Source organism: Thunnus thynnus, chromosome 6 (genome assembly GCF_963924715.1).
Source record: "Thunnus thynnus chromosome 6, fThuThy2.1, whole genome shotgun sequence".
NCBI classification, from domain to species: domain Eukaryota; kingdom Metazoa; phylum Chordata; class Actinopteri; order Scombriformes; family Scombridae; genus Thunnus; species Thunnus thynnus.
The window spans coordinates 33,935,442-33,959,499 of record NC_089522.1 but is presented as its reverse complement, the minus strand read 5'-3'; the positions used below and the strand labels follow the sequence as shown (position 1 = coordinate 33,959,499).

Here is a 24,058-nt window from a genome sequence, read left to right as displayed (position 1 = left end):
ACAAACTGATCTCACGAGATTATTTTCTGTTCTATTATTTATATTCTATACTTCCATTTATTCCTCATGGTCTATTCGCTGTGCTGTGATTGTGTTTGAGTGATTAGTTCCAGAGTTATGATTGGTCAGTGGACCGAGCAGCCGAAGCTAATTGGCTGTTTTGGCTGAAATGATCAAACCAGTGAAGCGTCTGACATTAAGCCTATCCGTGAGTGTGTGTGTGTGTCTGTTTTATCAAGCAAAAATTTACAGCTCCAACACCACCAAATATGGTCTTCCTGTTCTCTGTGTCAGCTGATTAACCAGCAGGATAAAGATGCAATGAAACGGACACTTAAACTTACTGGAAAAGTCTTTGATAGGGATCTCATCAAACACAAGCAGCACCAGGAACATCAAATCTAACCAAAGCCAAAAATGTTCATGTAATCCGGGCCTTCTGCCCCTCCTGGCAAATCAAACAACTTTTCACTTTGTTAGTTTTCCATCGATTTACAGCCAGACTTCATGAGTCTCACCCAGCCTCCCAAAACACACCAGCACTGTGACGCCAAACTGACAGAGTGGCCAAACTGTGTAACTGCAACTTCTGAGTCCATCACATGATGCAGATCTGCCCAAAAAGCATTTTTCCCCACAAACAATCACTGGACAAGGGGCGGCTGTAAAACGGTGAATAAATGTTTCTGAGTCACATGACTCGTTTTATTATCAGAATTTGATCCATTCGGTCCGATAACATTTGTCTAGACAGTCTAGACGAGCCACATAATTGAATTATTTCATTCCCAGTCAAGTGAGCGGAGAGCAAACAGGTCAGCTTCAGCCAGCAGAAGTCTCTACTGAGCATGCTCTATGGCAGGGCCACATCAGCATTATCGCTGCCCTCAAAGGGACAGATGTAACTTTTAAATGTAACTAAATGTAATGTAAAACAAATGTAACTACTCCTTAATGTTAAATAACTCTGAATGTATTACTTATTCAAGTTACAAATATTATATATATATTTGCATAGATGTAAAAAAAATATGTTTGCTTGTTGCTTTGTAATTATAACATAAATCTTTTTAATTTGTCAGGTTATGAAACTCACATGACTCCATCAATCAACCATCAAACTATCCAAGAGAACAAAGAAAAATAACATCAAACACAAGTTATGACATTGACTTTGTTCAAAACTTTTTTGTCACAGTTGAGAGGGGCAGAATATTTTTTGGCATCCTCAGCTCCGTGTTTGGAAGATCGTTCTCTTTGACCACAGACGCCGCCTCATAACACAAAAGACAAACCGGTTTTTCTCCTTGAAGCACAAACATATATTCTCCTTCCCGTCTTTCTTGAAACTGCCTTCCGTCTGCATCAATTTTTCTCTTTCTGGACATTTTGGGGTCATTATTTATATTTCTCAATTCCACTTGTTGGGAAAATCGCATTGATGTGGATACATTACAGTCTAGTGGCGGGATATCGTCACTTCATGGGTAAAATAATCGGAATGCATTGTGGGAAATGTAGTTTTCTGTCAATGCCTGCTTTTGACTTTTTAATTTTTTTTTTTTACAATCAGACCTTTTTCTCTCGCGGGCCACATAAAATGATGTGGCGGGCCACATTTGGCCTGCGGGCCTTGAGTTTGACACATATGCTCTATGGGCCCAAAAACAAACATGGCGGACTATTTTGGTGTTATGCGCCACTGAGCAACTTTGAATGAACAGGCGCCATCTTTGAACGCAGTATCCAGTTGTCCTTAATACATAGCTCAAAACAACACCAGCCCAGTATTGGTGCTATATTGACCCAAACTGGGTAAAATTTGACCCAGCGATTTTTAGTGTGTAATCATCGCTAGCTAGCCAGTCAGCTTTAATCCCAGTAAGTTATTTATAAACTCTTTCACTTTATAACAAAAACCCCTGTAGAAGGGTCTCAAACATGCACTTGATGGATATAATAACGCTATAAGTCTGAAGCTAAAGCTAACAGGCCCCAGGTCAAAAAAGTCTTTATCTACACGAAATGATGATCCATGTAGAAGATGGAAAGATGGACATAAAGGAACATCACTGTTTCTATATTGCAGTGTAGAGATGTTTTATCTGTATTTTCAAACATTAATTGTTTTTTTATTGTGTAAAGCACTTTGTGTTACATTGTATTTGTATGAAAAGTGCTATACAAAAAAAGTCTGAATGATTGATTGATTGATTGATACAAAAAGAATTTTGACTTGCTGGTGGCGCAACAGGAAAAGTCAGGAGATCACCAGTTATCCTGTGGGCACCACCAATGTCTGTACTGTATAATATTTCATAACAATCCATCTGATAGCAGCGGGGATATTTTAGTTTGGACCAAAGAAGTGCAAGTACTTGTTGATATAAAATATAGATTCTTTGATTAATTCAGCTAAAACATGATGTAACAGGGTGAGTGTCGGGAGAGAAAGTCGGGAAATTCAGAAATACAGATAAGACTGGAGTGAAAGGATAAAAGAGAAAAGACAAAGAGAAAGGAAGGTGGTAAATATTGACTCTCCCCCAGCAGATCCTGTGTGTTACAGGACATTAATGTGTGTGTGTGTGTGTGTGTGTGCAAAGTAAACATCATTTGCCTGTGTGTAATCACTCTGTATTGAGCTGTAAGGACTAAATGGACACTAAAGTTTAAAGTAATCTTGACTGAAGGAAATGAGCTTTGAACATGTATACACACGCAAACACTGATGATGTTAAAATAGTGTAAATAGAGTTCAGGTTTTTTGCTCCCTGATTCTTTTCTACTCGAGTTCTCGTGTTTCCTTTCAAACACAATGATTAAAAACTGTAAATATGCTAACGTAGATGATGGAAGTAAGATTTGTATTGTAGTGTCTGATTAAAAAATGTGAAAGAAAAATATAACAGCGAAGGAGTCATAATCAGAGTGGTGACTGTAGAGTTTATAGGCATCACCTTTTTCTGTCAAAGGCTCTCAATCATTGAAAACTTTACTAAAACAACAGTCAGGAGCCCAAATGAACATTAAAGTTGTTTTTCTTGCTGTAATCATTCCTCCTGTTCATACTGACCATTAGAAGATCCCTTCATAATGACCTTACAATGGAAGTGATGGAGGACAAAATCCACAGTCCTCCTTCTGTGCAAAAAATGTATTTCAAAGTTTATCTGAAGCTAATATGAAGCTTCAGCGTCCAAATGAGTCAAATCAAGTAGATATCTATCAACATTACAGTCTTTTTAGTGCCAAAGTTCCTCTTTTTGTTACTATACTTCCACCTGCAGCTCAACAGGGAAACACTGTCCGAGGAAACACAAAGAGGGAATTTGATGCTAAAAAGACTGTAAATGTGTCAGATATCCACTTGATATGACTAACTCAGACTAACTCATATAAGCTTCACAGAGACTTTTAATCAGAGCAGGTTGAGAGAGGAAGCAGAGTCGCCTGAAACTCTCTGGATTTAAAGTTCGAGCCGTCACTGTGATCTACTTCTAAACTGGTTCAACTGCTCACACAGCACAGAGCAGATGGTGCAACATGCTGCTTTATATATATATATATATATATATATATATGTGTGTGTGTGTGTGTATGTGGGAGACCTCCAGCCAGTGAAAAATGTCTCTGATGACTGGAGCTGGACTCATATCACACACATACAGTATTATTTATATTTCATACTCCAGATTCTCTTCAGTCTAATCAGGTCAAATGACCGATAGATACAATTGGTAGATAAATGTGATAAAACAGCAAAAGCATCAAAATGTGTATTTTTCTCATTAGTTTTTGACTAGTATTATGGCCACTGTCTGAGATTCATAGTAGTCAGAAGATTACGAGAAAAAAAGGTGTAATTTTTAGAATAAAATTGCAATTTTTGAGTAAAAAAAGATCACATTTTGAAAAAAGTCTGAATATTTTGTGAAAAAGGTGTAATTTTTTAGAAAAAAAGTTGTAACATTCTGAAAAAAGTTGGAATATTTCGTGGTCAAGATGCTTCACAGATGACTGACGAGCCAAATGTCATAAAATAAAATAGATTTAAAAAAAATACAATAATAGTTACTGTTTAGTAACTTCAGATCACCAAAGTCTTTACAAGCTGACATAAGACTTGACAGGAAATGAGGAGAAAAAAATGAATGAACTGATAATATAATAAACATACAATTCAGTAACTGAGAAAAGTGAATTTAGTTTTCGTTCACAGACTCTCCGTCCTACCTCTGAACTTTTTTGGAGGATTCTCCAAATCTCCAGCAGCCGGTTCGACCACGCAGCGGTCATCTACCAACCTGCAGACAAACAAACAGAAGAGATGTCAGAAACACGTCAGTAGGAGGGAGGATGAGGAGGAAGAGGGGCAACGATGAAGATCAAGAGTAGGGCTGTAATAAACAATGATTTTTAATAGTCAATTAAGCTGCCTGGAAGGAAATCCATCTACAAACTGGAGGTTGGATTTGAACAATAATCAGCAGTGCTTGCAGACAATGTGTTAAAACATGCAGAAACAGCGGTACGGGTATGGTCCTTTAAAGGAGGACAGGAAACAACATGCTGCAGTCTGCGGTAACTCCTCTTCTGTTTTAAGTCACTTTTTCTCACCTTGATGGTTTGAAAGTTCAGACTGAAGCTGCGTGAGAACAAAAAGACTGTGAACAGCAGCTCTGGCCACAGCCAATCAGAGCGGTCCACTTGTCAGCTGCAACTGATGATACACAGCTCTGTTAGTACTGAAATTAATTTCAACAAATCTCATGCTTGGAGCCAAACTACTAGTACTAACAAGTATCTATCCAAAGCCTGATATATCTTATTTAGGGTTGTAACTAATGATTATTTGAAAATATGAAAAATGTTGATCAGTGTTTCCCAAAGTCCAAGATGACGTCCTCAAACGTCTTGTTTTGTCCACTGTATTGTAGAATGACGAAGTCCACGTAAGGAGGAGGTCATCAACAACAAATCTGACTTTAACATGAGATCACTGTTCCAGGGCTGCTAAGTCTCACATATTGACCATGAGACTCACGCAATCAACACTTTTCACACGCTCTCTCACGTTGCGGCGCGAAAAGAGGCGCACAGACAGACAAGACGGAGCAGCACAGAGCAGCAGTGAATTATTCAAACCATCAGGAGGAAAGCCAGAAATATACACAAATCTTTTATACTGTATTGTATTCATATGCATGCTGCTCTGTAATCTAAGAGTAGTTACTATGGTTAACAGGTGGCTGTTTCTTGACTTAATCCGAGAGCTTAGCTGGTGTAGAAATGCAGGAGGACTCCAAGACTGGCCGGCCTATTATGTATATTTCCAGGTTTGCTCCCCCATTTTAAAACATAACCAGGCTCCCATGAGGAGGAGCATAGACATTTCTTATCCTACGTTTTGAAGAAAATGATGTGAAATATCTGGAGTGTATGTCAAAAAATGCTACCAAATAAACACAAATTAACAAAAAGAAAAAGTCTTATGAAAAAGGAGTTTGTTTATAAGGCCAGAGACCAATAATGCTCATTTTATTATGAACAAAATAAGTACTACTAAAATACACCCAGATGCCCCCCCATCCCCCCAACCCCCCACCCACAACCCCAACCCCAACCCCCACCCCAGGAACAAATCTCACTCCAGGCTGAAGTCAGAAGTTGGCAGCCCCGCTGTTGACTTCCTGTTTCCAACCACGAGTCAACACTGTTTTTTTACCACAATCGTCCCCTAACCTCAATCACACGGCTGTTACTGTAAACATGACGACGCAGGCTCACAAGGATTCTGAGCACCTTGTTGTTTCCCGTTTACATTCTTATTTAACTCAGAGTACGGACATTAGTCGATTAATTGATTAGTTGCCAACTATTAAATTAATCGCCAAGTATTTTGATAATCAATTAATTGTTTTGAGTCATTTTTAAAAGACAAAAATTAACAAATTGTTTTGATTCCAGCTTCTTAAATGTGAATATTTTCTGGTTTCTTTAGTCCTCTATGACAGTATTTTGAGAGATAGTGATTGATATGTTTCATGAGTTTATGGATCAAACAAATAATCGATTAATCCAGAAAATACACCTAATGGAGAGAGCGCCAAAATAAACTGTTTCAGCTTTACAGAAAGAGTCATGAGCCCGTCTGAGAGAAAACACAGTGAACAGACGCTGGTCAGGAGACAGAGCAGAGCTTTGACTCTTTCTAACCAAATACAGCTCCCTAAGTTAGCTCTCGCTCCCTCTTTGGGTGATTTTTTAGTAAATATGACTATTTAAGGTCCCGGCAGCGATACCTGACCAGACAGAGCAGGAATCTGTGTGTGTGTGTGTGTGTGTGTGTGTGTGTGTGTGGTCATTAGAGTAAATCTCTCTTACATCAGTGTTTAGGAAACAGAGGGGCTCTTTAGAGATGGATAGACAGAGGCCTCTGGTAGTCTGACACACACACACACACACACACACCTGTTAAATGTTAAATCTCTCTTTTCATGCAGTGAGCAGACAGACTGCAGTCAGAAGGATTACCTGTCCATTCATACACACATTAACTACATTCAGCTCTATGTCTGTTCAGGAGGCCGGGCGTGTGTGTGTGTGTGTGTGTGTGTGTGTGTGTGTGTGTGTGTGTGTGTTCCTCCTCCAGCTGTTTTTTTTTTGTTTTGTTTTTTTTTGGTCTGAACCAAAAGGTGAAGAGTTGACGAGACAATCTACAAGACTTTTCTTGTCGGTATACTGCAGGAGGTACCGTTTCAGCATCTCGTTCTGACCTGGATGAACGTGGATCTACATGTCGACTGAGCTGTATTGTTGCTTTGTGGTTCAGTCAGGGGTCACGCAGGTCAGTGAAAACCACAGCTTGTAAACAAATCAGGTGTGTGCAAGTGACTGTGTTAAGCTCCGACATCCTGTATTTTTAGGATCATCTGCCAAACATGCTGCTTAATGAGTTCTTTATCAAAAAATATCATGATAACTGAAGCCAAAGACAAACAATGAGCAAAAAAACGACTATGTGGTTGTTTCTTCTGTTTTTTTCTGTTCATTTTGTTGTTCTGGTCCAGGTGAGGTAGGATTATTAAAAAGATGTATTAAATATCAGGATATTAAAGATTATTAAACAGCCCCGACAGAGCCAGGATTTAAGACTTCCTGTTGACTTTTTGGCCTTTAGAAGTTCTTTTTTTTTTTTATTTATGAGTGGGTCTCCATCTTGTTTGTCTTTTTTTTGTTTTCGTGGGTCCGTGTTTTGTTATGTGGGTGATGCCACACACACACTATCTATAGTTTCACACCGTTCCAACAAACTCTGCTGCAGTGCACCAGCAAAGGCAGAGAAGAAGAAGAAGACTGCATACTAGTAAACAAAATACTTATAGCAATAATTAGTTTTGCAAATGTTTTACAAGGAAGGAAACGCATTCAACACATTTGTCAGATCACAATGATATAACTCACTTTTCTCTGTTTAGTTGAACATAAATACACAATAAATATATAATAAAGCTTATTTTATTCTGTTAGAAAGGGGGGGGGGCTCATATTCTGCCCCTCACTTTTCAAATGGATCACATAAAAAATTCTTTCTTCTTCACTTTCCCAAAACGTCCTAACAACCAAAAAACATCCAAAACATTCTCACTTTACAAATATGATTCTGTAAAATAATGTTTTGAGACTTTGTGGGCTCCATATTCAGCGTTTAAACGTCTCTGAAGGCCTGAAAACAGAGTTAACTGCTCTCCTGCAGCTCGTGTATGAAGCTCATTGATGTAAATAAACACATGAAACATCAGGACAATGAGACAAACATGTAAAACAGCATTTATATAATATTAATCATCTTGATGTTGAATTAATAAACGATATGACAAATCCTCACATTTGAGAAGCTGCAGCCAGGAAATCTTTCCTTTAGAAAATGATTTTTACTTTTCATAAATGTCTCTATTCTCCTTTTTTTTTCTGTCTTGACTTCTTTCTGTTCAGCGGTTCTCATTCCTGCTTTTCCTCCCCGCCTCTCTTCCCGTCTTTGTTCCTTTAAAATGTCACTTATTTTCAAAAACGCGTTCCTCGCTGTTCTTCCTGTCTCCTCTTTTATTTTTCTTCATCTCTCTTTCTGTTCTCTCTTCTTCCGAATTCTTCACATCTTCTCTTCTAAAAGTCTTTACAAAAACGTCCTAAATTCTCGACACTCTCTCTCTCTTTCCTTCCTCTCCTGTTCCTTTCTTTTTCCAGTTCAACCATATTCCTACTTTTCTTCCCCTCTTCTCTTTCCATTTTTCTTTCTTTCTTTTCGTCTGTATGTCCTTTCTGTCCTGAATGAATTTTTACTTTCCATAAATGTCCCCAAAATTCCAAAAATATCTTCACTTTCTCTTCTAGTCTCCCTTTTTTTTCTGTCTTCACTTCTTTCAGTTCAACTTTATTACTACTTTTCCTCCTTCCCATCAAAATAGTTCCCATTTTCAAAACATATCCTCACTTCTTTTTTTTTCCATCTCCTGTTTTTCTTTTCTTAATCACTTTCTTCTCTTTAAACATTCTTTCTCCTCTTTTTTCATTAGTCCACAATTCCCAAAAACGTCTTCCCTTTCCCCCCTTTCTTCTTGTCTCCTGTTTGATTTGTTTTCTCTTTCTTGTCTTTTCTTTTTTTTATCCTTCTTCATTCTTCTCTTCGGTCTGTTTCTTTAAGTGTCATCCAAAGTGTTCCTCACTTCTTTATTCTTCTCTCTGTTTGTTTTCCTCTTCTATCCCAGTCTTTCTGCACTTTTTCTTTCTTTCTTTCTTTCTACTTTACAAAGTCTGATTTTCAGTGTCTGACCACCCACGGAGCCCCGCCGTCGCTATGACAACAACCAATCAGCTCTTTTGTCTACCTGCCAGGTGTGTCCCAGGTGTGTTAATGTGCACACACACACACACACACACACACACACAGGCATGTTGATTCAGTGACTAACATGTTTTGGACAGCTGACCTGTTTCTCATCGACTCCGTTAAACTGATTCACAGAAATCACATCACAGGACGAATCACTGGACAGTTTATTAAACACTGTTTTATCTTCTGTATTTCCTTCTTTATTCATCTATGCGTGTAAAGTCTTTATTCCCATCTTCCTTTCATTCTTGACTTCCTTCTCTCTGTCGGATCAGCTGAGACGGATGTTAATACCGGGTGTAAACGCGGTCTTGGTGTAATCTTGGACTTTTAACAAATCAAATCAATTACAAAGTCTGAATTCTAGCAGCTTAAAAACAGCAAGAATCAGAGGATTGATAGAAGTGAATCGATGCTTTCATCTCCAGAAGATTATTATATTAGATTACTGTACTGGTCTATTCTTCCCAACAAAGACTAAGACACCTGAACGCATCACAGCATTTGTCAGTCTGTCTCTGCACTGGAGAGAAGAGTTTAAAGTGCTGCTGCTTGTTTATAAAAGTCTGTGATCTGTGATGGATCTCCTGATGTTTAATAGACAAATTATTCATTGAGAAAATAGTCACAGCCGCGTTTCTTCTAAACAAAAAGGTTTCTGCTCTTAAATCCTGCTCTTAATGTTTTAATGAATTATATAAAGCACCTTGAGTTGCCCTTGTTCTTTCACTGACCTACTTCTCGTCTTCTTCACTTCTTTGTCTTTTATCCCCTTTTTCATAATCTGTCTTACTTTGTTCTCATAAGTCTCTTATTCAATCAACCTGAATTTTGCACCAAACTGCCCTCCAGTTTCCATGACGGAGAGGGAAGATAATTAATTGTGCACCGAGCCAGCCAATCATCAATTTATCATCATTTAAGTCTGATGATATTCTCTGTAGTTACGACACTGAGCGCTCTGCATGTCCCTGCCTGTCGCTGTCACGTGACTCAACTCTCATTTTTCTCTCTGAAGGCTGTTTTCCTCTCACGCCTGGGACACACAGCCTGCGTGAACCTCAGCAGTGCGTCGCTGAACTGCTTGCAGCGTTCACACAACAGACAGCTGCTGCTGCTGCTGCAGCTCCATCTCTCCACATAGAGTTTGGCTTTGATAATGGCAATCAATAATAGCATGTTTCATATAATTTAACTATAAATTTCATTTATATTTAGTTTAGTCAGAAAAAGATTAATAAAAATAAATAAATAATATGTGAGGTGACGGGCATGGTGGCGTCTGGTTGGGGATACTTCTGTGTTTGTGTCAGTTTTTTTTATTCATTATATTAATCATTTCACCAGTTAAACCCCCTGCTGTCACCGCTCCATGTGAGGCTGACCCGCAGTGGTGACACTTCACGACATTGAAACTACAGTGCAAGGTGTGATGTTGCTGGTGTGATGTCGCGCGGGGTCACACGGGCCGTGTGGCTGCTCTAATCTGTGAACACGGGCGCCGAAACGAAAAGCGAGAGGTTCCGCGACGCACACGCACTTCTCACGCAGGCTGTGTGTCCCAGGCATCAGACTCTTACTGTCTCACTGCGTCTTGTTGGTGAAACAGAAACAACAAAATGTAAAATACGGTTTGTTGTTTTCATCCTGTTCTGCCTCTCTTCCTCTCTCTCGTGCAGGGAAAACAGATTTGAATATGGATTTGAGTATTTGAATAAGCGCAGGTGTTTTCCTTCATTCCGTCAGCAGGAAAGCTCCAGACTGAACCTTCAGGAAGAGACATGAAGCAGAGCTGCTTCACGTTTCTGAGAAGAATCTCTTGTGTTTTTGCTAAATGTTTTGGCAAAGACGCTGACGGTTTTCCAGCCGTTTTAATTTTAATGACAATCAACTTCCAAACTCAAAAAATCTGAAGCTGGATTAGTCGATTAATCGATTGACAGGAAAAATAATCATCAACGATTTTAAAAGTCTTTCTGCTCTGATACATCAGACAGGTGTTTGCATCTGAAGGGATCAGATCCACAGACACCTTCTCAACTTCAACAAGTTGACCTCTGACCTCAGGAAGTCAGAGTTTGAATCCTGTTTGTGTTGACGCAGCAGAATTTGACTGTAGGGAAACCAGCAGGTTCACCCTCACTCTCTCTCTCCCTGTAGGCATCAGGGTCTCTCACCCGACAGCAGGAACTCCTATTCAAATGTCCGTCTCTCTTTCTCCGGTCAGCAGTTTACTCCAAATGAAAATAAACCGTGCGAGCGAGATGCATAAAACTCTGCATAGATTCACAATTTAATTCATTTAAACTTTGTGTGTAGGCACAAAGACAGAAATATGCAGAGCCATTATTCTTAACAGATCTGACATCTGTGAATGCACATGATTCTGTTTTATAAATCTCTATAAATGACTGAGGTGCATGTTGGACGCCTCATGTCCACATCAGCCAGAAACATATGTCAACACAATTTTAATCAGCTGTTTGCAGATCAATATCAGTGTTTTCTCTCCCTATCTAACTCAAAGGCGGGCCGCCTTTGTATTACTGGCCGCCGCCTTTGTTGAAAATTCCAGCATGTGATGTTGACAGAGCGGAAAAGGCTTAACTCAACGGCGAGAGCAGTGCAGCACCCGGACTGTCTACAGCGTGCACATGTTGGAGTTATCTGCTAGTTCATCTTCAAAAAAATGCAGCGGTAGCAAACATGCTTTGATTTAATGAGTAAATAATAACCTCTGCAAGATGAACGTGAAATATATTGTGAACTTTCTAGAGGCGAACGTTAGCGGAGCGGAGCAGCAAACTCCAGCAGTAACAAACGAGACCAGCTGACCAACACATACTGCAGCATTAAACAATGTTAACCAACTCTGAGATTAAGAAAATAAGTCGGTGTTCAGTCTGTTTCACCTCAGAAACCCTGCAGCCGCTCAGCGTGATGAACAGAGATGTTTTTCCCCGGAGCTGACGGAGCAGCAGAGAGGCTGCTCACTGCTGGAGACATTACGTTAATAACACAGCGGAGCAGAGAGGCTGCTCACTGCTGGAGACATGACGTTAATAACACAGCGGAGCAGAGAGGCTGCTCACTGCTGGAGACATGATGTTAATAACACAGCGGAGCAGAGAGGCTGCTCACTGCTGGAGACATGATGTTAATAACACAGCGGAGCAGAGAGGATGCTCACTGCTGGAGACATGACGTTAATAACACAGCGGAGCAGAGAGGCTGCTCACTGCTGGAGACATGATGTTAATAACACAGCGGAGCAGAGAGGATGCTCACTGCTGGAGACATGACGTTAATAACACAGCGGAGCAGAGAGGCTGCTCACTGCTGGAGACATGACGTTAATAACACAGCGGAGCAGAGAGGCTGCTCACTGCTGGAGACATGACGTTAATAACACAGCGGAGCAGAGAGGCTGCTCTCCACTGCTGGAGACATGACGTTAATAACACAGTGGAGCAGTCTGCCTCCTCCTCCTCAGTTTGTTATTCTCATACAAGCAGGAGACTGTAAGATGCTTTCACATTAATTCATTAATTAATTAATGCAGTTAACTTTTTAAAATGAAAAGGCTACGAACCATTTATCTTATCAGCCAGTTATATGTCATATAGGACAGCAGTGAGTAGTCTGTCACACAGTCTACTGGAGCATGAGACTGAAAATAGTGCCGCCTTTTCTATTCATTCAATCAAGAATTGATTCTGAATCGAATCGGCATCCAAGTATCGTGATAGTATCGAATCAGGAGATAAGCATATCGTCCCAGGCCTTGAAAATCAACACTGTCATTAGTCACAACCTTTATTTTTCATCTTCTTGTTCCATCTTCGGATAAAATTTAAACCTCTATGGACACTTTTGTCTGTCAAATCTTGATTTTTTTCACTTAAGCACACAACACTCTAAAGATGCACACAAAATGTGTACACAGCACCACCATACACGTTCTCCAAACTTTTGTCTCAAAAAAATCCAGGAAAATCCTGAATATGCTGCTGCCTGCACCACCAGTCTGTAGATATGTCAATGATACAAATAGAAACACAGAATCCTGCACATTTTCATCACTTTATTAACGTCATTTCTGAGACTTTTCCTGATGGAAGTCTGAGGACTGAAATGTATTTAAGTGAGTACAAGTGATGGACAGTGTTCAGGCTTCTTTGTTTCCTTTTCCAAGTTGATCCTACACACCTGTCACTAAAGGAACCTTCTGTGTAATTTTGGCTTGTCTGAGACAAAAGTTACAACCGTGAGAAAAAGGTAAAATCTTTGGCCATCAATTCAAAACAATGTCCTAGATCTCACCGTGAGACTCCAACAACAACTGATTTGGAGCTTTGGAGACAACCCGCATCTGCAAACTGACCAATCAGAATACAACATGAAATGACACAGGATACAGTGCAGTTTTTTGAATAAAGTTTAGGGAGAACACACACTCGTTTTCCTTAATATATTCATGAGACAAATAAACTAAAACGATGGAGGTGAAACAGAAAAGATGTTTATGTGACTATTATTTCCATCGTAGCTATGTTCACCATCACTCATCTCACAACCTGATGAACTGACACAGACTGTGACCGACATTTAGACCCATCTCACAGAGTGATATGTAATAAACTGACATTGTTGTCATTGTCACAGAGTCTGGAGGTTTCATGGTGTGCAAGAACTTTGCTGACATTGAGACCTGAATCAAACAAAGAAGCAAAATTTCACTGATTGTGTTGCACCGCGAGGCGCTTAAGCTGTACTGTAAGAATTCAGGATTCACATTTGACTCATCGCTTACAAAACATCTCAAAGATCAGACATATTTTATCTTTTGAAAATGCTGAGAAATTAAATTTCCATGCTTTTGTGTCGTCACAGTTAAGGATAAAATAAAAAGAAGATTAACTGGAAGTAAAATGATGCCTGAAAAGCAGTTAATCAATATAACATTTATAAATATGCCTTTGATTGGCCTTTTTCAAATCACTGTGTAAAATTGTGTAAAAATCACACGATCAGTGCAGCTGATTATCAACCTAAACAAACAAACATGAGCCTGTTACTTCAGGATTTATCACCAAACTGAAGAGAACTACAAACCTCCAGAAATATCACACTAACAAAGCTAGATATAGAAATATGAGGATAAAACCAGAGATCAAACAGACTTCAGCTTCACTCAGACAGTGTTTCAGTTTTTGTTCTGTTTGTGACTTTACTGCAGGACGTCGTTTTGTTTGATTAATCGGGCGGAGGAAGAACACAGTCAGATGTGCCTCCATGTATTCATATGCAAACACACACTGTCTGCTTGTATCAGCATCTTACCTTGTTATGCTGTACAGGAGCTTAGCTTTATGTTCCTATTTTACGTTTCCCACTGAGGCTGCAACTATTTTCATCATTCATTAATCTGTTTATTGGTTTCTCGATTAATCGATTAATTGTTTGGTCCATAAAATGTCTGAAAACGGTGAAAAATGTCGATCACCTTTTGCAAAAGATGCGAGATGCAACCTAGAATGTCCCGACCAACAGTCCACAACCCAAAGATATTCAGTTTACTGTCACAGAGGACTAAAGGAACCAGAAAATATTCATATTTGAGAAGCTGGAATTTGGAGAATTTTGATATTTTTTCTTTAAAAACGACTCAAAACAATTAACTGATTATCAAAGTGGTTGGCATGATTTTTTTTTTTGATGATCGACTAATCAGTTAATTGACTAATCGTTGCAGCTCTACTAGCTACATATTTCTAATACTTTCTTTTTTCTGTCGCTAACTGACAGAAAAATCTGTTCTTCTTCTCTTCCCCCTTCATCAAGACTTACTTCATCCAAACACCTTTTTTCTCTAAACTTCTATTCATTACTTGTCACTAAGACCTCTTAAAATAAAACAAAAACAGTCATTATGTCAACAGTTCAATTTAAAATCCTGCTTGGCGTCCAGTAAATGAAACAAGCAACAGGCGTATAAGTGTACAGTGTAAATGTACAACAGACCATGTGTTGAATTCCAGCAGGATGCTTTAGCCTACATGAAGTAACAAGGTGGACACGTAGCATCTGGAAGTCAATTTCAAGTATTATATGCAAACTACAAACACTTCTGATTATTAAAATTGTGTTGTTGTCCAGAAACTATTAAAAACACGTCAGTGAGTCACACCGCTGCACTGGGTCACATGTTCCTTCATCATGAAGAGTTTGGTCACGTTAGTTTGTTTAGAAACGGCTCCAAAGACTAATAACAGCATCACGTTTTCAGTCTCCAGAGAGTAGTTCTGTGTTAGGCAGACGCTACTGAGCATGTGCGGGAACTGTTTACAGAGCTTTACTAGCTTGCTGGGCTACACATCACAACCTCTTTGTGCTATAAAGACTCATGTTTTCACTGACTGTTTGATTTTTAGCATTCTTCTTTCCATTTGTGGCTCTTAAATGTTCCCAAGATGTTCACTTTTCAAACTCTTTTAACCCTGAGTGAGGATTACTGGACAGAATCTGCTTCGGTATCATATTTATCAAAGTTTTTTTGGTACTTTCCACTGTCTCTAATGGATCAATGAACAGACTGTCTCTGTATCTGGTGCTGCTTTTTCACTGGGCTCTGGAGCTCCAAGCTTCTAACCACAAGACTTCTGTTGTTTTATTTTGTACTACATTGTACATTGTAAATAACTTTTTTTGGTGGAAAAAACATGTCAGACACAATTATTATTCAAAGCTGAGTATTTGTGTTAAAACAAGTCTGGAGAGGATATTTAATAAATCAGGATTTTAACGTCTGTGTCAGCATTTCATACTAAGGTGGCTAAAAACAGTGACCTGTTGTTTAACTGAATTATTATTGTTACTGTTAAGATCAATGGAAGTCAAGTGAAAGTCAAAAGAGACGCTTTAAAGGTCAAGATGGAGTCAAACAAAGAAGAATGGGTGTAAGACCACAGCACAGGAAACACTCATAAACTGGCACAGTGGAAATCTCTCCTGGACACACTGGGTACTACTTCCTTTTCCTGCCATGCAAGCAGACATAGCTGCCACTGTGTGTGTGTGTGTGTGTGTGTGTGTGTGTGTGTGTGTGTGTGTGTGTGTGTGTGTGAGTGTGTGTGAGAGTGTTAAAGGTTATATTCTTGACAGTAAAACGTCAGAAATTCATAAATTCTCAGGAGAATATCAGAGAATGTTGAAAAATTAAATTATTTTTCAACTGACTAGTGATAGATGTTAGACATGTTCAGGTATGTAGGTATGTTCAGTACTGCCGGTTGATTCTGGGCAATATTAATATGTATTTTGTATTATTTTGTATTTTACATTTATTTAAGGATCCTTGAGTCACTGTTTCTAAATGATCATAAACATATCTTTGACATATTTCTACTGACACAACTCACTTTCTACTTATCGGTAGACACTACAAACATATCTGTGATGAGCTAATATCAGCTGCTGAATGGATGAATGTGACAACAATAAATATAATATTTAAATAAACACAAGTCTAAAGTCTCCCAACCCTCACATATAATTCAGTTGTCGAGTATAAAAACAATAAAAACTTATCGTCCCTCTTATGGGGAAAAGAAACAGATGTTCAAGTCAGGCAGGTCGGGTGACGAAATAAACAAGACAGACTCACACAAACAAACAAACAGACTCCTGATTGACTATTTGTCAGAAGCCAAAAGTTGCGTCAGAGTTCCTGTTCCAGAGAGCAGCTGTGTGTTAACGTGTGTGTTTTTGTAGAGTCAGAAAATGAATCGACAACTATTTTCTTCTTGGTCTCTTGGGCGGCGTTCAATACATGTCTGTATAACTGACACAGGACTGTTATCAAAACGCTTCCAACAGAAATAAGCTGTGATGTCAGCTGTCTGTCCATCATGCTCTCCATCACCAGGACGTGATGTCACTCTGTCGCTCTGTTGCTCATTACATCTTCTGTTTCTGCTTTACTGCACTCGACAGGAGAATCAGCACCAAGTGTTAACTGCGATGTGCTCAACTATTTATATATATATATATATATATATATATATATATATTTTTTTTTTTTAAATTTAAAAATGTTAAAGTTGTGCAGGCGACTCCACCAAGATAACATCACTACTTTTAGAAAATCTTCCACAGATAGTTTGGAAGAGGCCTTACAAGTTATGGAAAGTCAGGGACACGTCCTGGAATTCTATACTGGGGCCACAGTGGAACAATAATAAGTCTACCTGACCTGACACGTCTGTCTGTCTGTCACTTCAACAAGCAGGTCGATGCCTGTAAAGCTTCAGTTTAAACTTCAGTGTTAAATATTTTAATCAGCTTTAAAATAATAAATATCACTAACAGTATAAGTAGCGCCCCCTCCAGGCTGCAGCGTTCATTACATCCCCACAGTATGAAACCAACAACATCCTGATGATTTATCTGTTCTCAGAGTTTTGACAGAAGTGAAGCTAAGAGGAAAAGTCACTCAGTCGTGAAAATCTATAATCATCCTCTGAGGAGCACTAACGTCCACAACACATCTGATGGAAATCTGACTGATAGTTCTCCAGATACAAAGTGTTAGACAGAAAGAACAGGTTGTGCAGGTGTTCACGTTACTGTGTCCATCCCTTCAGTGGGTATACGGCCACCTTATCGTGCTCTGTGGTATTTTATCTGCAGTGTGGTGTCAGCGTAACTCTGCTGTCTGTGATATTTGAACAGTAACACTGAACTGCACAACTAAACAACTGCAGCTGTCACATGATGTTCGTTTGTCCTGCGGAGAACTCCAGCAGCGTGTTTACTGTGTTCCTCTAGTTTCACTGCAGGAGATCACTATGTGTTTGTGCAGCTCAGTGAATTAAAATCATCATGTTTTATTGTGTTTTTCTTTTGATATGTTTTTGTCATTTTTGTGGCTCAGTATCAAACTTCAATACTTTCCGTTATTGACCAAAATGTGTCTGTCGCACAGAGAGGTTCAAGTTCAAAAGTTGGCATTTAATGTGCAGTCAGATTCATGATCTTGTTGACCCCCGCTGAGCTACAGAGATTCAGAAAGCGAGCGGCGACACTACAGGGGACAGTTGAGAAAACCTCAACTTAATGCAAATGTCCTCCAACAACCAGCGAGAGCCAATCACGCTTCTTAAATAACTTAAATAACTTTAAACAAAACGGAGGAAATCCGATCGACGCGGTCTCCAGCTGTATTTAACAGCTGCCGAGACCTTTAACGGAATGACGACATGTGGAAACAAATCACCGACATCGTTGGTTTATTAGTACAGCAGCTACGTCAGAAAACAACTGTCCAGTCAGAGCAGAGGATGTAAATTAAGTGCTCAAGACTGACAACTATTCTGCATCCGTATGTCTAAACGCAGCTTTATTCTTTGATCAGACTAGTTTATTTCTGCAAAACTTTGGCTTTTTTTGTTAAATGAAAAAAAAAATGTGGAAAAACTTGTTTCTGTTCCTCAAAATAAGGTGCAAAAACAAAAATACCATCATTTTCAGTATCAATATCTGTTTGCCGTTTGGTGTCGGGTTGAGGAGGTGAGTGAGAGACGAATGGTGGCCAAGCTGTCATCCAATGCGAACCAACCCCTCCGACCCCCTCTATGAGACCCTGAAGGCCCTGGACAGCTCCCTCAGTGTCCGGTTCATCAACCCACGGTGTTCCAAGAAGCACTAACAATCCTTCGTTCCCTCTGCTGTGAGGCTTCACGACGACCTCTAATCTCAGCAGACCCCACAGTGACTCCTCGTAGTGCAATATGCTGTACTACTGCCTCACAACTATCATACTTAAAGGACCAGTGTGTCGGATTTAGCAGCATCTAGCGGTTAGGTCGCAGATTGCAACCAACTGCCTCCCCCTCCTCCCCTTCCAAGCATGTAGGAGAACCTAAGGTGGCTGCAAAACTTGAAAAATATGCGATGGGCCCTCTCTAGAGCCAGTGTTTGGTTTGTCCATTCTGGGCTACTGTAGAAACATGGAGGTGCAACATGGTGGGCTCCCTCTGTAGATATAAAGGGCTCATTCTAAGGTAACAAAAACACAATGATTCTTATTTTCAGGTGATTGTACAATAATTAAAACATACTTATGAGTATTATATTACATTTCTGCCGAGGCCGTTCTACTAGATGCCACTAAATTCTTCACACTGAACCCAATTTTTTCACTACACACCACCAGTTGCACTGTAACTGTTCCTGGTTCTTCATTGGTTTTGCACAATTTGTCTTTTGCACTGTTGTTTCTTAGGTTGTACAGTTTTCCTCTAGGTTCCCAGTTTTAGGTTTTACTGTTTTATTCATGTTGTACAGTTTACTTTCTGTTTAATGGTGCTCAACAGTGTTGCATTAGTGTAAAAGGTTTTACACTGAAATTCAGGTTGTGTAACTGTATTGCTCTGCTCTGCTCATGTACTTGGAATTTTATTCTTATTTATTTATTTTAACACTTCCCTATTCTATTTTCTACTCTGATATTACTTTCCATTACATTCTGATTCTGCTGCTGCTGTAACACTTGCATTTCCCCCCCAAGGGTCAATAAAGGTTATCTTATCTTAGTCAATTAATGTAGACAGTAAGATGAATTACAGAAATGCCAAACAAAAATTGGTTGATATATAATTATCTGATTTCTTAAACTCTCAAAAACAGTATCAGCATCAAAATGGTATGAGTTGGTATGGGTTGGGAAATCATTTTTATATTGCAGTATCGTTACTGTTTCTCCACCACTTATCAACATACGCCCTCGCAATGTCACAGCTGCTGGTAAAACATCGTAATGTAGCGTTTTGTCTGCCTCATCATCTCCTTCTGAGATGCTTCTCTCTCCAGCTCGTGCTTGTTGTCAGTATCTTCGTTGTCAGACAGTTTTATCAAAGGTTTAGTTGTGAAAGCCTCACACAACAGCAAGAGAAGCAACGTTTGTGCCTCGAGTTTGTCCTTCAGCACTTCTCCCCCCAACTCGCTTTACGCAGTAAAAACCAGATTACATGTAAGACTGAAACATGGTTGTGCACTGATACGTATCTGTGGATATTTTTAGCTATGCAGCTGTTGTATGTTCACATTAGAGAAGATGAGATGAGCAGATAAAAATGGTGATATATACGTCTTCAGTCATTTCACTCCACTCAATAAGCAGCAAGCTCAAACCTTCATTAACCGATGTTCACTAGTCTGCTAGTTTTCATCAGAAACCAGTAGTGAACACAACACTGACATACTGATTATATACAAGAGACGGAACTACTAGGGTTTGGTACCGTTCACATTTGAACTGATACCAGTACCAGTACCTGGAATCCGGTACCAGTACCCAACGCTACCTTTTTACTACTTTGTTATTACAGAGAGACCGTAGGATTAGCATGCTAGGCTAACAGCTGTGTGACTTCATATCTGCGCCATGACATCTTTCAGAGCACACGAACACCGTACACCATATTGTTATACAGTCTAGGGGCAACACACAGCATGGCACAGCTATGCTAACAATGCTAACTATGCTCACTAGCTGCTATCCGCCATGCAGGCTGGTAAAATGGATCCGTTGCGTGTCTTTGTATCTGCGGGTCAGTGATCCTGTCAGTATCGGAGGCTCTGTGTGAGACACTTTGGTCAGTAAATGTGTGTTTTTAAAACCTATTTCGGGGCCGTTCTGAGGGAAAATTTGACACCAATTGATCAAACATGAATCGCTACTCTGTCGTATTGACGTAATTTGGTCGATACCCTTAAAAGTACCGAGTTCAGTACCCAACCCTAGTAACTACACACCAATTATACCCAAGAGACGCATCTAGACACCGATTTTATATTTTATATGAGATTTGCAGGGTACAAAAGGAATGATCAATCAAATCATTATCCTGAAAATTAAAAAAAAAAATAAAAAGTTGGCAATTTCTGGTGTTTTTACTTTCTGGACCCCTCCCATTCTTGTGACAGCGCCATCTTGTGGTGTTTGTTTTCCCTGCTGCTTGCTGACCAGGAGGTCACAATGATTTGATTTGATTGCTGCCTCTACAGGAAATCCCTGTTTGTCTTTTGCGTGAGGAATATCTTACAGATCAAAACGTTGCCTCAAAAAAAAAGAGAATAAAAGTATTTATTGGGGGCTTAACAACTTCATTTTTTGTCTTGTACCTGGATAAAGTGCCTGGATGTGCGAACACTTGTCTCATATGAGACACAAGATTAATCATTTGGGAAACACAGTTTCATCTGTAACAATGTGGTGCAATTCATAAGATCACCAGATGTTATTTCATGTAAAACTTCAATCTGAAAAGTAACTAAAGCTGTCAAATAAATGTAGTGGAGTAGAAAGTACAACATTTCCCTCTGAAATGTAGTGGAGTGGAAGTATAAAGTAGCATCACATGAAAATACTCAAGTAAAGTACAAGTAGCTCAAAATTTCACTTAAGTACAGTACTTGAGTAAATGGACTTAGTTACATGTTATGGTGAAATGTGCCTTTAAAACTGACTGTCAAAGCTTCTTAACAGAGCCTTTACATGAATGAATATTCAGGCTTTTCGAGTCTCTATATGTCACTATACTGTGTGTGTATTTAGGTCACGTGTGTGTTTTTCAGCAGCTTCAGAGTCATGTACACTGTGAACATGTATGTAGAGTTTCAAACAGTGACCTCAGTTACTCACCCCAGGGTGCTGATGAAGCCGTTGACTGACCCCTCGGCATACAGGGACACGATATCCCCGATATGAAGGAAACTGGAGGCAGAGTCAGACATCCTGCAGCGACTTCAGGTTCCTCCAAACAAACAAACAAACAAACAGGAACCAACAGGTGAAGAAGGAGAGAAAGTTTCTGCTCCTGCCTACTGAGGAAACTTCACAGGCAGAAAAGAAACTAAAAGTTTGTTTTGTTCTTCTCATGCAGCAGCTGGAGTCCGGAGCTCTTTACATTCAGTCTGCAGAGTCCACCACTCACTGTCTGCCTTCAGACAGTCACTGCCGGGTTCTGCATGACAGCCAGCTGGAAAAAACCTCTCAACAAGTTCGGAGAAGAGTTTAGAAAATGAGCCAAAAAGTCGGAGAAACAGCTGATTCGCGTCTGTGGCTGCAGCTCAGTATTCAAGGAAATATCACAGAACTCAGCTGCGTGTGAGCGCGTCTCTTACAGGACTCTACAGTGCAGAGAGAGGTGTAGAGACACAACCCTCCCTCTGCGCTCAGTGTGTGTGGGCGCGTGCACGTACACGCTCCCGCCAGAGAACTCCGGTATTAAAAACCAGGAAGTGAGTCGAGGTGTTGATAAGGCTTCAAGAAAGAAAAAACTGTCGCAGGGCGAAACGCATGCAAGCATGCAACAAAGCTACAACATGCTGTATGCGGAGCGTGCACGGACAAGTCTGGGAGGCACGTACACGCGCACACACGCCCCTGTATCAGTGGTGGAAGAAGGCTTCAGACTCTTTACTTAAGTGAAAGTACCAATACAGCAGCGTAAAAATACTGCATTACATGTAAAAGTCCTGCATGAAAAATCCTCCTACAGTAAAAGTACATAAGTATTATGAGCTTGATGTAGTTAAAGTATTGCAGTAAAAGTACATAAGTATTATGAGCTTGATGTAGTTAAAGTATTGCAGTAAAAGTAGTGGTTTGGTCCCTCTGACTGATATATTATTATATATGACATCATTAGATTATTAATAGTGAAGCATCAGTGTTAGAGCAGCATGTTACTGTTGTAGCTGCTGGAGGTGGAGCTAGTTTACACTACTTTATATACAGTTAGCTAGTTTAGTCCAGTGGTTCCCAACCTAGGGGTCGGGCCCCTCCAAAGGGTCAGCAGATAAATCTGAGGGGTGGTGAGATGATTAATGGGAGAGGAAAGAAGAAAAAACAAAGTTCTGATACACAAATCTGTTTTCAGTTTTTGGACTTTTTCTCTAATCTTTGATTTTTGCTGAAATATTGGATCATTTGAACATTTATTGAAATGAAAGTATGTGAGAAGTTTAGAGGGAAAAATCACTATTTGGTGGAGCTGTTAACAACTCATAGACATGTGAAATGTGACCCCGACTACACACTGCTTTTTGTAAGACGTCAAAAGACAAAAAGGTTGGAAACCACTGGTTTCATCTTTAACAATGTGTTGTATTTTAAAAGCTTGTTATATTATCCATTGTGTCAAATCTTCATCTGAAAAGTAACTAAAGCTGTCAAATAAATGTAGTGGAGTAGAAAGTACAATATTTCCCTCTGACATGTAGAAAGTAGCATCACATGGAAATACTCAAGTAAAGTACAAGTACCTCAAAATTGTACTTAAGTACAGTACTTGAGTGAATGTACTTACTTTTTTGTTACTTTTCACCACTGCCCTGTATAATCCCCATTAACCAAAAAACAAACAAGTTACATCAACATATTTCCAGAAAGGAGGCAACTCACGTGCACATGTCCCAACATTTTTTTTTAGAAGTTCAGAGTCATTTAAGTTCATTCTTCACCTCGGAAAAGTAGTTTAAGTGTAAAAAAAATGCCAAAGATCAACTTACTGTACTAGCATGGTCCGATTAACCTCCTATGAGGCCTCAGGGTTTGTTGTTGGGCTCTTCTTGACCCCCATTTTACATGGTAGTCTAGAGCTCCACAGAGAAAGATCCACACCTTTTCTGTGCTCTTCCTGCCATTTAGTGCCTGTGTTTGTGCACATATTAACAATATTGGACAAGTTACTTGATAATTGTAATTAATTACTGATTACAGATTACTGGTTGTTAAAGTAATTACATTACTTTACTCATTACTCAGCAGCAACAGTACTGCATTACATTACTCGTTACTTTGGTCTCTCAGCTGTCAGCTCCGTCACACACGCTGCAGCTTCTGTATTTAAAATGTAGAAACAGGAAATGAGATATATGTGGTTTACAAGCAGGCACGTAACAGCTCAGAAGGATTTACTGACCATCCAACAGCTAGTGTTAGCGTAGCCTCAGTGATGCACACAGCACTGCAAAAGTCCCGACCTCACTGCACAGTTCACACACCCTCCAACTCTGAACTAAACCAGCGTCAGGTGACTCCTGAATGTAGGCGAACCCATGGCTAACGTTAGCAAGCTGCAGCTAACAACACACAAC

General features: G+C 39.6%; 1 protein-coding gene across 1 annotated transcript in view; it reads right to left on the bottom strand.

Moving 5' to 3' along the window:
• Positions 1-22,245, bottom strand: part of itpr3 (inositol 1,4,5-trisphosphate receptor, type 3) — an 81,710-nt gene extending 59,465 nt beyond the window's left edge. Inside the window, exons 1-2 of the mRNA XM_067593508.1 lie at positions 21,600-22,245; positions 4,237-4,307 (exon numbers count right to left, since the gene is read on the bottom strand). Coding sequence (XP_067449609.1) covers positions 4,237-4,307; positions 21,600-21,691 — 163 coding nt within the window. The 5' untranslated portion in view covers positions 21,692-22,245. The remainder of the gene's footprint in view (positions 1-4,236; positions 4,308-21,599) is intronic.
• Between the last annotated feature and the right edge of the window lie 1,813 nt (positions 22,246-24,058).